We start from the raw sequence: 16,428 nt of genomic DNA, 5'->3' as shown, positions 1-16,428 counted from the left end.
CACATCTGAGACTGTCAACCCATGCATCTTATCATGTGGCTTGTTGAGCGCGTTGCCACGGAGACATAAACGGAGGCTTCACGCCATCCACCGCCACAACCATGCTCAACTCACCACTTGCCCCACTGAGAACGAACCACATTATAGCGACCACGCGGAGTTTACCCATGTGACTCTACCCTCCCTAGCAACTGGACCAATTTGGTTGCTTAGGAGATCTGGCTGGAGTCACTCAGCACACCCTGGGATTCGAACTAGCGAGCTAGCGAACTCCAGGGGTGGTAGCCAGCGTATTTTTACCAGTGAGCTACCCAGGCCCCCTGATTTTTGCTTTTTTTAAAGAAAAGGAGGGATGATTCCAAATAAAATTTTGTGGTAATCAATAATATGCCACAAATGCTGTTGATTGAGCTTAACTTGTATTGAAAATGGAATATTCTTTTAATACAGGTACTCCACTAAAATAACTGAGAAAAAGTGCCCTGGTTTTATTTGCGCTTTCTTTGTATTTTATGATTTTTTTTTTGCGGTTTATTATCATGCAGTAACACACTGACATAGTGACTGATGTGTTAATGTTCTGGCTGATCATTCCCATTCAAGGGAATTGGGTGGTGACTACGGCTGTTGAGCTCCAAAAAAGACAAAAATACCATAAAAGCACCATAGAAGTAATTCAGATGACTTGTGCACTACACTGCTAGTCTTATAAAGCCTTTTAATAGTATTGTGTGAGGAGCAAAAAAAAAAAAAAAAAACGATAATAATAATTTGTTATTCACTAAAAATCTTACCTTGCCCCTAGCTCTCGAATTTCATTTAGGTTTTCGTATACTTAAGAGACTATATAGCAGATTAAGTAGCTCCTGCCTCTATTGATGATTCAAAGGGTTGAGTGTTGAGTGTATGTTGACATTTAATCAGAGACCATCCCCTCAAAATCCAAACACAAGTGGTCACAGGGGACGCATTTAAGCAACCAGGTGTAAACAATGATGTGTCTCACCTGACCACATGTGATCGGAAGAAAGAAAGTAATACGGGTTTGGAACAACATGAGGGTGAGTAAATGATTACAGAATTAAAATGGGGTAAACTATCCCATTAAGTGATTATTGCAGCCATATTGACCTGCTTTTCTGATGTTAGTTTTGAACACTGTGACTGAATATGCTACAGTTTGAAAAAAGGATTTGTTTCCTTTCAATGCAGATAAGTGTGGAATGAAGTGGAATTCTGTGGTCTTTTTCATGCACCAGTATGAACTTCCGTGGTGCATTCATATAATGGCCTACTTAGAGCTGATATAGAGGAAGTAATGAGTACACGTATCCATAGCAATGAGTTATATATGAATGGCGGAGAGCACTGCACCCTCAGCCATCTGTCCTTTCAGTATCACTGCCAGCCAGGGGAACACCAGAGATGCCTGAAGAAATGGGTTAGTGAAATGAGATCTCACTGATGGAGGGAGAGTGCTTGGTTTTGGAAGTTGATTTTTTTACATGACAAACAGTTTTACGGGACAAACAGATGAAATCAGAAACAGAAGTGATGACTTATTTTCTGACTTAGTAATTCAACTGATCAACATGGAATATTAAATTTAATTTAGTCAGGTTCTCAGACTGGTTTGTATTACATTTGCATTTATTCATTTAGCGGGCACTTTTAAGCAAAGCAACTTACAAATGAGGTATGCTACAACACAAGCGATTCATCAACAGTACAATAATAAATGCTGTAATAAGTTCCAAACTTGGCCTGAACAGCACAAACTAGAACCGATATTTGTAAGTACAACTGATTATTTGAATAAATGATGACAGAATTTAAATTGTTTGGGTAAACCACTCTAATCTCCAAATGATTTGTTAAACTGTTTTAGTAATTTAACACTCAGTTAAACTCCCACGGAAAAGTATAAGCATACAGGCTATGTTACAAAGATGCAACGCTCAGTCCTGTATTATTGTACATGTCTGTTTACTACAGTTATGCTGGGTACTGGGGGAGTGACAGGGTGAATTGACGGGAAAGTAGAAATGAAAGGAAAGAAAAGGGGAGAAGAGGAGGGTGGAGCAGTGGAGTAAAGAGGGGCTTTGTTAAGGGGGCTAGAAAGTGGAGGTCAGGGGTAAGTATTGAGAATGACTGGAAATGTAAAGGACATTGTTGAAGTTGTATGAGCCATTTGTCAAATACAGAGACAGGTCATTGCCTGGGTGAAAGTTCGAGTTAAATAACACAGGCTGGCTTGCTTATTCATGCTAGCCCAGATAGATTTTTTGGCTAGTCTGTTCTTTTAAATTGGACAGAGTAATTAGGATTAATAAATTTTTTCATTTCCCAAAGAAAATGTGAGTGGTGCTTGCCATGCAAGCTCGTCCTCACAATGCTGGTATGGTGCCAGGGCATTACTGGGTTGTTGCTAGGGTGTTCTGGGTGATTGCCAGACTTAGGTGGAATCTGCACGCACAGAATTGCGACATCTTTGGTTCATAAAAGTTGTACGCATTCCCTATCCCTTGAATGTTTGTTATGAAATATTTTGGTTTAAATTACTTCCACAGAATTCTTGTGATTTTCCCTAAAAAATTGTATTAGCCGGGACAAGGGTTGGGGAGTAAAGGAATACATGTAACAGGAATACGTATTTAAAATACAAAATATAAGTAACTGAATTCCACTACGGTTACAGTTTAAATCATTGGTAATCAGAATACAGTTGAGGTTGTACTTCCTTCGCCAGTTGAGGAAGTTCAGCCTGCCATAGGCGCTGCTGATCCAGTTCTACTCAGCAGTCATTGAGTCTGTCCTCTGCACTTCAATAACTGTCTGGTTTGGTTCAGCTACGAAATTGGATATCAGAAGACTACAAAGGACAGTTCGGACTGCTGAGAGGATTATTGGTTGCCCCCTGCCCTCCCTTCAAGAACTATACTCTTCCAGAGTGAGGAAAAAGGCTGGAAAAATCACTCTGGACCCCACTCACCCTGCCCACTACCTTTTTGAACTGTTGCCTTCTGGCTGGCGCTATAGAGCTCTGAGCACCAGAACCGTCAGGCACAGGAACAGTTTTTTGCCTCAGGCTATCCATCTCATGAACAGTTAAATTGCCTCATTGAGCAATAATTAATGTGCAATACACAGCTTAGTCTTTTTATATTATCCAACACATTCTACCTCTTCTGCCATTTCATTCCCTTGCACTGCATATAACCGATTTGTATTTAGATTTGCAGTATGTATGTATGTATAAGTGTGTATATATATTCATATATATATATATATATATATATATATATATATATATATATATATATATATATATATACACACATACATAAATACACATATACATTATATATATATATATATATATATATATATATATATATATATATATATATATAAATTCCTTGTATGTGTAAGCATACTTGGCAATAAAGCTCATTCTGATTCTGATTCTGATACAGTTACATTCAAAAAGTATTTTGATAACTGAAGAGATTACTTTGCATTTTATTTTCATTTGTTTCATTTAATGTTTAGTCATTTCAGATGGAAAACATTTATACATATAAATGATGCACTCCAAAGTGCATTTGAACAGCAGTGAAACACTTTCTTATGATGTGTTACATTCATACAAGTTCATACTGTTGTGAGTGAAAAGGTGGATTTGACATCGAGGAATTTTCCCTTGGGAGCTTAATAGAGGAGCTACATCACGTTTCTACAGCTTAACAAGAAAACAGTTAGAAACGCTTTGACAGATGAAACATAAATCCAATAAATACATGATTACACGCCTTGTCAATGTTTTTTATGAGGTTAGGGTATTTTTACAAGAAATGCTAACCAATGTAGTCTTTAACATCATACATAAAGCTACAACCAATATATCTATGATGAAAATGCACATTGGAGCATAACTTTTTTTTTCTCTAGTAAGACCTTTGATATTAGAGCAAAGATGTACTGCAAAAATCTTATTCATAATGAGAATTTAAATATTGTTTTTCTGTAAAAATATCAAAAAGTCCTTAAAGCAAGATAAATTAAAGTAAATTTTCTTACTTTATTTACTTGTCAAAACAAGTGAAAAATTTGCCAGTACTGAAGAAGTAATCCAAAGTATTTAGAATACGTTACTGACTTTGAGTAATCTAATGGAATACATTACAAATGACATTTTACAGCGTGTATTCTGTAATCTGTAGCGGAATGCCTTTTAAAAGTAACCTTCCCAACCCTGGCTGGGACATCCCGTATTTTGTCATATTTTTAAGGGGCAAAACAGCATTTTAAAGGTGTCCCATATTAAAGGCATCATGAAATACAACCTCCATCCCCTTACCCATCTGTCAGATGGTAAAACATCTCCTCGGTCTCATGGCGGAATTTCTCATATTGACACACTCTAAATGTTCAAGTGTCTCGTATTTGTGTGGCAAAAAGTCGGAAACCCTACCCCAAGCCTCTTGATATTCCGGCTCAAGTCCCTCCTACAGTGTAAGTTTATGGGATTTTATTCACTTTCATTCGCTAGGCAAAATTATAAACTTAGTAATAGCATGCCTCTCCTTAACAAACTACACGATTTGAGGTATCATCATGTCTGTAGCAGAAATAGTGCAGGATGAATTACTCACCAAGTTTAACTTTTAGGGTTACGTGTTTGTTCAAATCTCTAACCCTAAGTCTATGAGCAAAATAATAGTGATGCTTGCCCTAGCAACAATAAGGGCACATGGGTAATTTTCATTTTTTATCTAAAGTATCCATCCAGCTGTCGTGGTTGGTACCACCTGCATCCTGGCCCCATGTGAGGATGCCTTTAACTGGGTTTGATCCAGTGGGAGTTCCCCTCTATTTTGGGCCATAGTTCTGTTTTAGTACTGCACACATTTTATCATTCAGTATAGTGACTATCTCAAGCTTTGAATTGATCAGACTGAATGGGAAGCACATTTTTCCATGGAGAAGTCCAACTTTTCCCATCATTTTATTGTTGCCTCTTATAAAACTGGTTGGATAAAGAACAAATATCTAAACAGTTTTTAAGACATACAGGCCCCAAACTCACACCATTAGATGAGCCAAAAGCTGACATGTTGGACCACGAACAGGGCAATGATGAAAGTGTTGCCGTGTTTACGCTTTTTATGGAGCTCAACCTACTAATGCTTACTTAGAGTTGTCTCTGTGCATTAAACTGGGATAGGAGAACGTATTTTAGCATCTTAAAACACGCATATCACCTTGTAAACAATATTAGTCACCCAGATATAGTTCCTGTGCTGTACTATTTCATTAATAGTGTCCACTCATTTCACCTCTCATGTCCTCTGCACACAGACAGTGAAAATGAACTTGTTCTGGATTCTGACTGGACTAATATCAGTGAAATCCACTGGTTATTCAAGGCTAGAATGTCCCACAACTCATCTATAAATGTTCAGGGCTGCGTTTCCCAAAAGCATCGCAAGCTTAAATTGATTGTAGAGACCACTGGCACCAATGGTTTCTATGTTCTACTTAGCTTATGATGCTTTTGGGAAACGCAGCCCAGGCCAGTAGATGTTGTGTGTAAACCTGCCATAAATAGTTGAGGATGAGGCGATGAGTGAAGAGGTGTGACGGGGCACAGGGTTTATGGTTCACTGTGAGACTGTACACACTGACTGAACTAGTCCAAGTATGCACTGACAGAGATTCTGGCTCTGTGCCCCAGACAGGGACTGTGTCCGTGTATCATGTGAAGAGAGTTTGTTTGCTTGAGGATTCTTCTGTCTATTGTGTTTATTTATATAGGCTTTTGACAAAATGGCCAATACTTTCTTTTTAGAGATTTCCTGCCAAGAGGCTCGGGAATTGTTACAAGGAGACCACTTGTCCTTCAGCTCATCAGTGCAACCTCTGGTATGAGAGATACTCACACACATACACACAAGCATACCTATTATTGGTTGTTGTTCTAAATTGCCCTTTGATAATGTGCAATAACATTGACTATGCAGTATATGGACAGTGGTTCCCAACTGGTGGGTTGCAGTTTTGTGTGTTCTGATATGGTTGGGGACATCAGCGAAAAAAAAAAAAATGGTAATTTCAAATAATAAAATGTATCAACTAAATGTATCAACTTATCAAGTATAGTTAGGGTAGCGAAACAGATGGGCACATCCCTGAAACCATGAACACAAAGTGCAAGTTAAAAGAAAATACTACCCAGGCTATGGTGAATATGAGTTTGTTCACTTTCTGCAAGGATAAACATGATTTGTGCCAACCTTAGTTTGTTTTGTACTTTGAATTATAGTCTGGCTGACAGTCATTAGAAGCCCTTAAAAATCTATTTTCTATTCAGCCCATATAGTTAACTATTCTGCATATTTAGGCCTATGCAGATTATGGAAAAATAAATAAATTTCAATGTTTGATGTTAAAGACATTTTGCTTGTTTTTATATGATGAACAATTTTGGTACTGCGTAGGGCTGGGCGTTAGGATGATGTAATTATTTTCCAACGATATCTGACAAATATCCTGATGCCGACATCGACGCTCATTGACAGATAATGTTCAAAAATATTGGGAAATAACAAAACCATGGTGCTGGGAAGTCACCAGATATATTAAATGGTAGACCAGTGTTTGAAATTAGCACCCGCGACCCGCAAAATGCAGGTATTTCATGTGGAGTGGCGGGTAGATGAGCAAAATTACCCACCACTGCATATGAAACACCCGCATTTGGCATGTCGCGGGTGCTAAAGCAAGGCGTCCAAGACGTCTCGGAGTGACACATGACAAGAAATGCTGTTAGATACAAAGACACGTGCTTGAAGAAACACACTTTATTATATTTTGAAGAACAAACGAAAGAATAGCCGTCAATGTGTTTCTGATTCGCTGTTTGTTCAGAGGCGTGCAGCGCAAGCGTGTCTCGTGGAACACGAGCATGCAAAGAGTTCTCACTCTTTTCTGAATAGTGTCGTCTATGAGAATGCTGCAAATGACCTAAGACATTCCCAGGAGGTGCTCGGAGTTAAGTTCGCTTTATTTCCACTGAACAGTTCGAGCTTAACATGCATTGTGAACTCTGCAGGTTCGCAAATAATAAATTAAACAAAAACACCTTGAGCCTTAAATAGATTTATATTTTAATTATAATTATTATTATGTTTACATTCATAACTTTCTTTAGATCTTAATTTGCGCAAGTAATTTTCCACCTGTCTTTGGAGACGGATACTTGCATGATGGCAAATGAGAGGTGGTTAAATATACATTTATTGACCACTTCGTTATTTTAACTGCTTTTTAATTTCATTTGAAGTGCAATTTGAATTTAGAAATATCTTTGGTTTAAGTTTTTTATGTTTCAATAAATTAGTTTAATTTTTAAAGCAAAAATATTATATACACCCTCGGCACTCGGGGGCAGGGGGGTTGACGATTTAATCAGATATCGCAGTATTTTTTATATAAATATAGTGATAAAATGTATTACATATCGCCCCGCCCATGTACTGTGTAGGATCCTCACTTGATGTCCAAAGTAAAACTGCACAAAACCAGTTAAGAGCACTGACCGTTGAATGTTGGGTGCATTGATTGACCACAAGAGGGCAGTGTTTACCATGTTAAGGAGCAGAATAAGTCAGCTTTAAGATCCATTAATGAGAGTAAATTCTTTTTAAATGGTTTTAGACCGTCTTTAAAAGGCATAGCTGAATACCAGTCTTTGCCCCTTCCAACAGTTGTTTCACTTTCGTAATTCATGCTTTCCACCCTTTGCCATAGAGTATGCAGAGTTCCTGCACTGTAAAGGGAAGAAGTTTACAGACTTTGATGAGGTTCGACGGGAGATTGTAGAGGAAACAGACAGAGTCACAGGAGCTAATAAGGGCATATCTTCCATTCCCATTAACCTCCGTGTCTACTCTCCAAATGGTATTATTTTCACAAAACAATCAGTAATTTATTAAAGCTGCTGTAAGCTATTTCTTTATTTTTTTTAAAGAATATAATGCATAAAATGAGCCTACAACCTGACAGATATCACAAATAAGTGTCCTGAGAAATTACACTTGTCTCTGTGATGGCCCTAGGCTCTGTAAACAGTAAAAAATAAAAATAAATAAAAAATCTCACCTAAGCCAGCGAGTGTTAGCCTTCAGAAAACTAACACAGAAAAAGGCAGACCTTTGAGACAACTCTCAGTCAATGTTGTGAGTTTTGGGTGGGACTGCCTATAATTCCAACAATGGAAGGCAGAGGGAGTGCTTAGGTAACCTACATTTTATGCATTTGGCAGACACTTTTATCCAAAGCAACTTACAGTGCCCTTATTACAGGGACATCCCCCCTGGAGCAACCTGGAGTTAAGTGCCTTGCTCAAGGACACAATGGTGGTGGCTGTGGGGATTGAACCAACAACCTTCTGCTTACCAGTTCAGTGCTTTAGTCCATTACACCGCCACCACCAACCTGTTTGGAAACATTATTTGTCTGAAATTGCTCACAGCACGCTGAATGTACATGCTTGAAAAATAATTTGACTGTGAATTTTAATATATATAAAAAAAAATCAGCTTCATTGACTGAATCAGAAATTATTTTACAAAATATGTCTCTCTGTCTGCTTTTGTCTTTGTATTTCTCTTTCCGCAGTTTTGAACCTGACCTTGATAGATCTTCCAGGCATAACTAAAGTCCCAGTAGGAGATCAGCCCCCTGACATTGAATACCAGATCAGAGACATGATTATGCAGTTCATCTGCAGAGAGAATTGTCTCATCCTGGCTGTCACACCCGCTAACATGGATCTGGCTAACTCTGATGCTCTTAAACTGGCCAAAGATGTGGATCCACAGGGTGAGAAAGAACTTAACGGCTTGATGTCTTTTGTTTGACTCAGCTATAATTGTGTGGTAAAAGAGTGGTAATTTGGTAATCGGTTAATAGTTTCCACAATTATATCACAGTTATATATGTTTCTCCCCTTATTTTGCTTCCTGTTTTGCTTGATCTTTCTTTCAGGCCAGCGCACTATTGGTGTGATCACTAAGCTGGATCTGATGGACGAGGGCACGGATGCCAGGGACGTGCTGGAGAACCGGTTACTGCCACTGCGCAGAGGTACAGCGCATATGTAGTAATGTGCTATCGGTAGAGGCCCATGCAGTTAGTTCTTGGATCTGAATCAGTGCCAAGCAGTGCCTGCTGTAGGCTATAGTGGTTAAAACAGGGCCAGGTGCAGAGTCTTCATGCTTCCTGCTGCTGCTTTAATGCATTAGACACACACATACAGTAGTCTAGCCATGGAGAAGGGTTGAGCTCTAGAAATCCTATTCCTGTTATTTATGCAGATAAAGATACAGTCTGACGTCTAGTTATAGGACTTTTCCTTCACATTCTTTCTGTTTTGTTGTAAGCTCTGTTTGAAAATTTTTCTTTCCTTTCCTTTCTTTCTTTCGAAAAAAAAAAAAAATATAAGGAATGTATGTCACGGTTTCATTCATCATCTGAAAGGTTATGCGACTTATTATCCGAAGCGACTTGTATACATAATTTATACGTGATTGATGTGAGCCGATCAAGTACACGCACACCAAAACACACAAGCTTACACACAAACCAGGGTTTCCGTTAGCCGGTAATTACCGGTTTTTGACCGTTAAAATGTCCTAATGTCCGACAAATTCAAATATTGTCGGACACAATGTCTGGTAAAAATATTAACACGAAGTGTCAGCAATCCCTATTTGAGCCACAAGTGCACAGAGAAACGCCATGCCAGTGATAACAGCGCTTCGCTACCACGGAGGTTCAAACTTTCCCGAAGCTTGCAGAGCCCTAATCCACGAATACAACAGGTTGTGTCTCGCATGCTGGCAAAAGCAGCCGTTAATCCTGTCTTGCATACCCGCAGTGAGAAGCTTCGAATTTCAGAATCACATCATAACAGCCTTGCGTTGTCGTCTTCTGGAGAAGCCTTTGTGCTAGTCATAAAAATAAAGAGTTGGTTTATATATTAAATAACCATATTGCAATGCCTATTTCTCTATAATCTAGTTAGTGAATAAAATACTTCCTCTTATATAATTTTCTCTTTATTTGGAACTTGACAATAGTCAAAGTAAAAAAAAAATAAATAAATAAAAAAACACCAACTTGGATTTAAATCATTACCACAATGTTACATTTCAGTCTGATATGTTGTTGACCATTATTATTATTATTATTATTATTATGTTAAACTCTATCTTCCAAAAGCAATGCAACAAAGAAAAAAAAAAAAATACAAAATAAAGCAAAACACAATGAAAATAAACACGTCTTGCAGAAAATATCAGAAATTATTTAAACACTTCTTGCTAAAAAAAAGCACATCTTTTGGCTTTAATATCCTTTTCAATATTTTGAGGAGATTAACCCACACCAGATTTTGCTTCTGCTTTAATAACAAGCTCCTCTTTGTTTTTTTGACTCGTTTGGGAGTTGTCCCATTCTGTAGAGTTGCTTTTTCTCTTCAGGGTTTTCCCTGGGTCAAAAATGACTGAGTAGCGTGAGTTATCCCGCTCCGGGAGGCCTGATGGATTCATGTGCACCCTAGACATTACCTAACGATTTTTGTTATTTTTGAAACTAAAAGATATGTGGCAAATTTAGTTTAGTTTTTTGGCTTTGTCCACTTTTGCTCTCTGTTGACAGACGTTTTTTACTATTTTTTATAGAAAAGCAGCTATATAGAACAAATATTTACCATCATTATTATATTACATTATTATGCATAGTCCATCGCGTTACAGCGCAAAATTAACACTGAAATGAGATGACCGGATTTTTTCCAGTTTGTCCGGCAAACTGTAGCATTCCCGGACACGCTGGACGGCACCAAAATTTCTTAGTGGAAACTCTGACAAACATATGAAGGCATCAGTCATAGAGATGCCAGTGGCGTTTTAAAGTTTATTCAAAATATTTTGCCTTAACAGATTATTTAATTTGTCCATCATGTCATTATTGTTGTAACAAAATCTAGACCGCTGTCAAACGCAACTCCTCGCATGCCCACAAAATGACATTTCATCACACTCGTAGTAAAACATTTAGTCAGTGAACTGGATAATTAGTTCAGAGCAAAGAGGGTTGCAAATATCAGAAATATCCACAGATGCAGTGGCTCACATTAACAAATGAATAGAATGCAACAAGCATATTGTTTTACTCAGACTAAAAGCTGTTTATTTGTATACAACATATGTTATAAACAGATGTTTTCAAGCCCGAAAATAGGGTGATACGATGCGTAGATCTTTAGGTAATCTTCAGAGAGTGAATGTTGAGCACCACTGAGCAGCTGATGGGAAGCAACCTCTGACAGTCTTTTGTTACAAAGCGGACCAATCACAGCTGTTGTAGTCTGCGTTAACGCAACGTGTTGTTGCATTTTTAGAGAGGTGCATGTCAGGATATGCCACAGGTTACGCCGTAACCGCCGTAGCTACGCATAGCCTACGCCGTAGGTTTGACACAGAAGTATAGAATGGCCTTTACACAAAAGTCTGTATTTGCTCTCCATTGCTGTCTATCAGAAACGACTGAGCTATCAAACCATATAATTTGTGAAATTTAAGAGAAAGGGCACACTATTCTCATTTACTCATTTAATTCAGTCTCACTGTGGTGATTACAGGTTATATTGGTGTGGTAAACCGTAGTCAGAAGGACATTGAGGGGAAGAAAGACATCAGTGCAGCTATGGCTGCAGAGAGACGGTTCTTCAAATCACACCCAGCATACAGACACATGGCGAACTGCATGGGTACTCCATACCTACAGAGGGTCCTCAACCAGGTGACAAAGAATGATGCTATACAGAACACATTGCAAAAAGTACTGCATATTTTAAATAAATAAGGGTCTACAAATGATTGAGACTTGAATTATTAATGGTGCTTGTTGAGGCAAGCATCACTATTATTGGTCAAACTTAGGGACTGGAACAAAATATGCAACCACCTAGCAACCACCCAGAACACCACTACACTTTGGCATTGTGATGGCGAGTTTTGCACGGGCAAGCACCACTCACATTTTGTTCAGAAAATGTCCAAATCTAGTTTTTTGTCACTCCTAAACCTCTATCATATCTCCTTAGCAACTCACCAACCACATTCGTGATACATTACCGGCATTTCGGAGTCAACTGCAGGGTCAACTCCTGACATTGGATAAAGAGGCTGCGGAGTACAAGAATCTGAACCCAGACAACCCCTCACGCAAGACCAAGGCTTTAATGCAGTGGGTCCACACACAAATACTCTACAGATAAACATAAAAACATGCATAATTTATCCATGTTGGCATTGCAGATAATGGTCTGAGAGTGGATGAATCTTTAAATGTGTGCAGTGCGATGAGCTTCAGTCTTGTAGTGTGCGCATGACTTAAAGGGTTAGTTTACCCAAAACATTCTATCATCATTTACTCACTCTCATGCTGTTCTAAACTTGTATGACTTTTTCTTCTGTGAAACACAAAAGGTGATTTTAGACAGAATGACAGCAATTATTAAAGTGAATGGTGACTGAGGCTGCCAGTCCCTATCATTCAATCTAACATCTCCTTTTTATGTTACATGGAGGAAAGAAAGTCATAATGGGTCTAGAACAACATGACGGTGAGTAAATGATTTAAATTGTTGTGTAAACTCTCCCTTTAAGACCAAAGTTGAAGAGCGCACATTGAAACACCTGTCATGTCTCTGCTGTCCAGGTTGATACAGCACTTTGGGCTGGACTTTGAGAAGAGGATTGAGGGATCTGGTGATCAGGTGGACACGGTGGAGCTTTCTGGAGGAGCCAAAATCAACCGTGTCTTTCATGAGCGCTTCCCTTTTGAACTCATCAAGGTGATGTATGAAAGATAAATCAATCAATTACTTACCTTGTTGCAATTCAGAGCTTAGAGCTCATGCTGATTTTCTGTTCTTTGTGCCCCCGCACTACATCAGATGGAGTTTGATGAGAAAGAATTACGAAGGGAGATCAGCTATGCCATTATAAACATCCATGGGATCAGGTACACAGACATTTATTAACTGATTTAATACCCAATCAAGGCCTCACCGCAGAAACATTTACACAAATGGCAGTTGTAGTACAGTTACAGATGGGTATTTTGAATAGTGTCCTGCGGTGTTGCATGTTATAATTTAGCTAAAATTATTTACATAATTTTTGTAATTGTTCTATTTTAATATGCTGTACATGCAGTGGTTAGTTTAGCTTAGCTTAGTTTAGCTTAGTTTAGCTTAGCTTAGTTTAGTTTAGCTTAGTTTAGCTTCGCTTAGTTTAGTTTAGTTTAGTTTAGTTTAGCTTAGCTTAGCTTATCTTAGCTTAGCTTAGTTTAGCTTAGTTTAGTTTAGCTTAGTTTAGCTTAGTTTAGTTTAGCTTAGTTTAGCTCAGTTTAGTTTAGTTTAGCTTAGTTTAGTTTAGTTTAGTTTAGTTTAATTTAGCTTAGTTTAGCTTAGTTTAGTTTAGCTTAGTTTAGTTTAGCTTAGCTTAATTTAGCTTAGTTTAGCTTAGTTTAATTTAGCTTAGTTTAGCTTAGTTTAGTTTAGCTTAGTTTAGCTTAGTTTAGCTTAGTTTAGTTTAGTTTAATTTAGCTTAGTTTAGCTTAGTTTAGTTTAGCTTAGTTTAGCTTAGTTTAGTTTAGTTTAGCTTAGTTTAGTTTAGTTTAATTTAGCTTAGTTTAGCTTAGTTTAGTTTAGCTTAGTTTAGCTTAGTTTAGCTTAGTTTAGTTTAGCTTAATTTAGCTTAGTTTAGCTTAGTTTAATTTAGCTTAGTTTAGCTTAGCTTAGTTTAGCTTAGTTTAGTTTAGCTTAGCTTAGTTTAATAGTTTAGCGCCATGAGGATAAAAGAACGCATGACAGAAAAGAGATGCGCAGAAGAGATTTGAAACCCATAAGGGCTTATTTGAATACCTCACCTTTTCTATGACATGTTTACAGCAACTTGTGTCAGAAATAAAATAAGAAAAAACAAAGACAAAAATTATAAGGAAAAGAAACAAACAACAGAAGATCAAAAAGTAGGACGAACATTTACAACTTTAAGAAAGTAAAAAAGCAATTTTTTTTGTTCATGACCTTATATTAATTGAGAGAATACATGTGATTTTTGTTTATTTAAAAATTAATTTGTCACACCACATGACCATTTAAAATGAACTAGTGAAGGCAAAAAGGTGATTAAAATGTAATAATAATAAAAAATATGAAAAGCATGACCAGTCACAGGACCTAAGATATTCGTACATCTTCAAGATAAACAGATTTACTTTTGTTTATACGTTCATCTATATATGTATTTAAATGTTATAAAATTATAATTAACATTGTTATATGTTAAATACGCTTATAGAGCGTTTATATATTTCTCCTGTGGGTAGATTTACTTGCCCTAAAAAGCATTTGGACAAATATACGCCACACTTAAAAATGTATGCCTTATATAATGCAAGTATAATGCAAGACATTTATGAATGCATTATATAACACAATATTAAACCATGTGGCTTTTCTTTTTAAAGAAATATAGCACAAACACACTTCAACCAAAGCACAAAAAGTAGTTGGGTTTCAAATGATTAAACGATAGATATATTGTTCAAAATTAAGAGAAAATGTATTTGGACACTCTCTGATTGTCAAACTCTGGTTAGTGGAACATGTCCATAGTCAATGTGTGTGAACTTAAGGGGAACTGACTTCAGACCAGTAAGTTAAAAGTCATTGTATTATGCAAAAATCTTAAGTTAGTTAAGAGAAAAAGTCTAGCATCGTTTGTTTGCAGATGCTACTTGGTATTTGATATTGTGTCATCTAATGCATTGACATTCAGACATTTTTAGTGTAACTTTAGTGTCCAAAAGTTTCCAAATACATTTGGCCATTGTATTTTCCTTTTACTTTGTATTCCAAACTGTATTCAATTTAGTCACATTTCCTCTCATGTCTTGGTGATGTAGGACAGGCCTTTTCACACCTGATATGGCCTTTGAAGCCATAGTGAAGAAACAGATAGTGAAACTGAAAGGACCATGTCTCAAGTGTGTAGATATGGTGATTCAGGAGCTCATCAGCACTGTACGACAGTGTACTAACAAGGTACAGCATCTTGTAATTCTGAGTATATGCAAGTACAGTGTTTTGACAAATGTAAAAGAGAGTCTTTAAAGAAGACATATCATGGAATACAGGATTTATTTATTTTTTTTAATTAAAAGAGATTGATGCAGACTTACTGTAAATTCACAATTAAAAGCTCCCTCCCCAGTCCACCAAAAACAGGTTATTCAGAATGTATTGCGGTTATGATGTCAGAAATCACAGATATGCATATTAACATATGGCTGCCCACATATTTACACATTTACAATGTTTTTTCAGTATTCAGCAACATTTCCCACCTTGATGCATGCCTGTACATGCAAAAAGTCATCGACTTATACCATTGTTGTTTGCTATAGTAAAAACAGCCTGTTTAATTCTAACGATCTGAAAGAGGGATGAAATGGTCATGTTAATCTAAATTACAATGCAAGAAACCTTAACTATCTAACCTTGAAGTGGTCTTAAAGGAAAAAGGTGTAGTATATTCCCCCTTTATGGAAAAGAGATGTTATGATGGTTTGATTTGAGTGCTTTTTACTTCAGCTTAAGTTTTTAATGTGCATGTCCTCAGTTAGTGGCCTTTCCTAAACTTCGGGAGGAGACAGAGAGGATAGTGACCACACACATCCGAGAACGAGAGAGTCAAGCCAAAGACCAGGTCAGACCAATACCTGCACATAACCAATCCAACAATCTCTTTCTCATCAAGACAATTTAGTCTGTTCAGTTATGGACTAAACAAACAGTATCAGCATGGGTTCGTAAATCCTTGTTTTTATGTCATATCTCATTGTGTGTACTGTATGTGTGTTTTTACTCACAGGTTTTACTCTCACTAGAGATTCAGCTCTCCTATATCAACACAAACCATGAAGATTTCATTGGATTTGCAAAGTGAGCGCACAAAGCAGAAATAGAATAAATAACCCATATTACAATTACAGCTGCTGCAGTTAACTACTTGTTAAATGTGTTGATTACAGCATTCCATTTAGGCAGTCGCTTAATGTGTGTAATTCATTTTGATGCTGCTGAGAGGGCAAATGTGAGGGTGACTGTTTATTTGATTTCCACTGTTTTCATTTACTGATGTATAAAACAGCAATAAAATAATTTAGGAACACAATTCTCAGCTTGTTTTGGCTGTGTAGCATGAAGAATATGGCATACTGTTGGCACATACAGTATAAGTATTTTAATGTAAATGCTATTGATCAAAATTATAATTAGATTTG

At 37.2% G+C, this 16,428-nt stretch overlaps 1 protein-coding gene across 3 annotated transcripts in view; it reads left to right on the top strand.

The window, feature by feature from the left end:
- The window catches only part of LOC127416134 (dynamin-3-like), a 65,817-nt gene that overhangs the window by 8,112 nt on the left and 41,277 nt on the right, over nt 1–16,428 (top strand). For 2 of the 3 annotated variants that reach the window (XM_051655289.1, XM_051655288.1), the window contains exons 3-13: nt 5,852–5,925; nt 7,813–7,962; nt 8,683–8,886; nt 9,052–9,150; nt 11,711–11,871; nt 12,176–12,318; nt 12,793–12,928; nt 13,031–13,098; nt 15,049–15,187; nt 15,765–15,851; nt 16,017–16,087. In XM_051655289.1, the coding sequence (XP_051511249.1) occupies nt 5,852–5,925; nt 7,813–7,962; nt 8,683–8,886; nt 9,052–9,150; nt 11,711–11,871; nt 12,176–12,318; nt 12,793–12,928; nt 13,031–13,098; nt 15,049–15,187; nt 15,765–15,851; nt 16,017–16,087 (1,332 nt within the window). The remainder of the gene's footprint in view (nt 1–5,851; nt 5,926–7,812; nt 7,963–8,682; nt 8,887–9,051; nt 9,151–11,710; nt 11,872–12,175; nt 12,319–12,792; nt 12,929–13,030; nt 13,099–15,048; nt 15,188–15,764; nt 15,852–16,016; nt 16,088–16,428) is intronic. The other variant, XM_051655290.1, reaches the window with a different exon arrangement.

The sequence above is a fragment of the Myxocyprinus asiaticus genome, chromosome 25 (assembly GCF_019703515.2).
Source record: "Myxocyprinus asiaticus isolate MX2 ecotype Aquarium Trade chromosome 25, UBuf_Myxa_2, whole genome shotgun sequence".
Lineage (NCBI taxonomy): Eukaryota > Metazoa > Chordata > Actinopteri > Cypriniformes > Catostomidae > Myxocyprinus > Myxocyprinus asiaticus.
The sequence above is the reverse complement of the archived record's forward strand: the minus strand, read 5'-3'. Positions and strand labels throughout refer to the sequence as shown.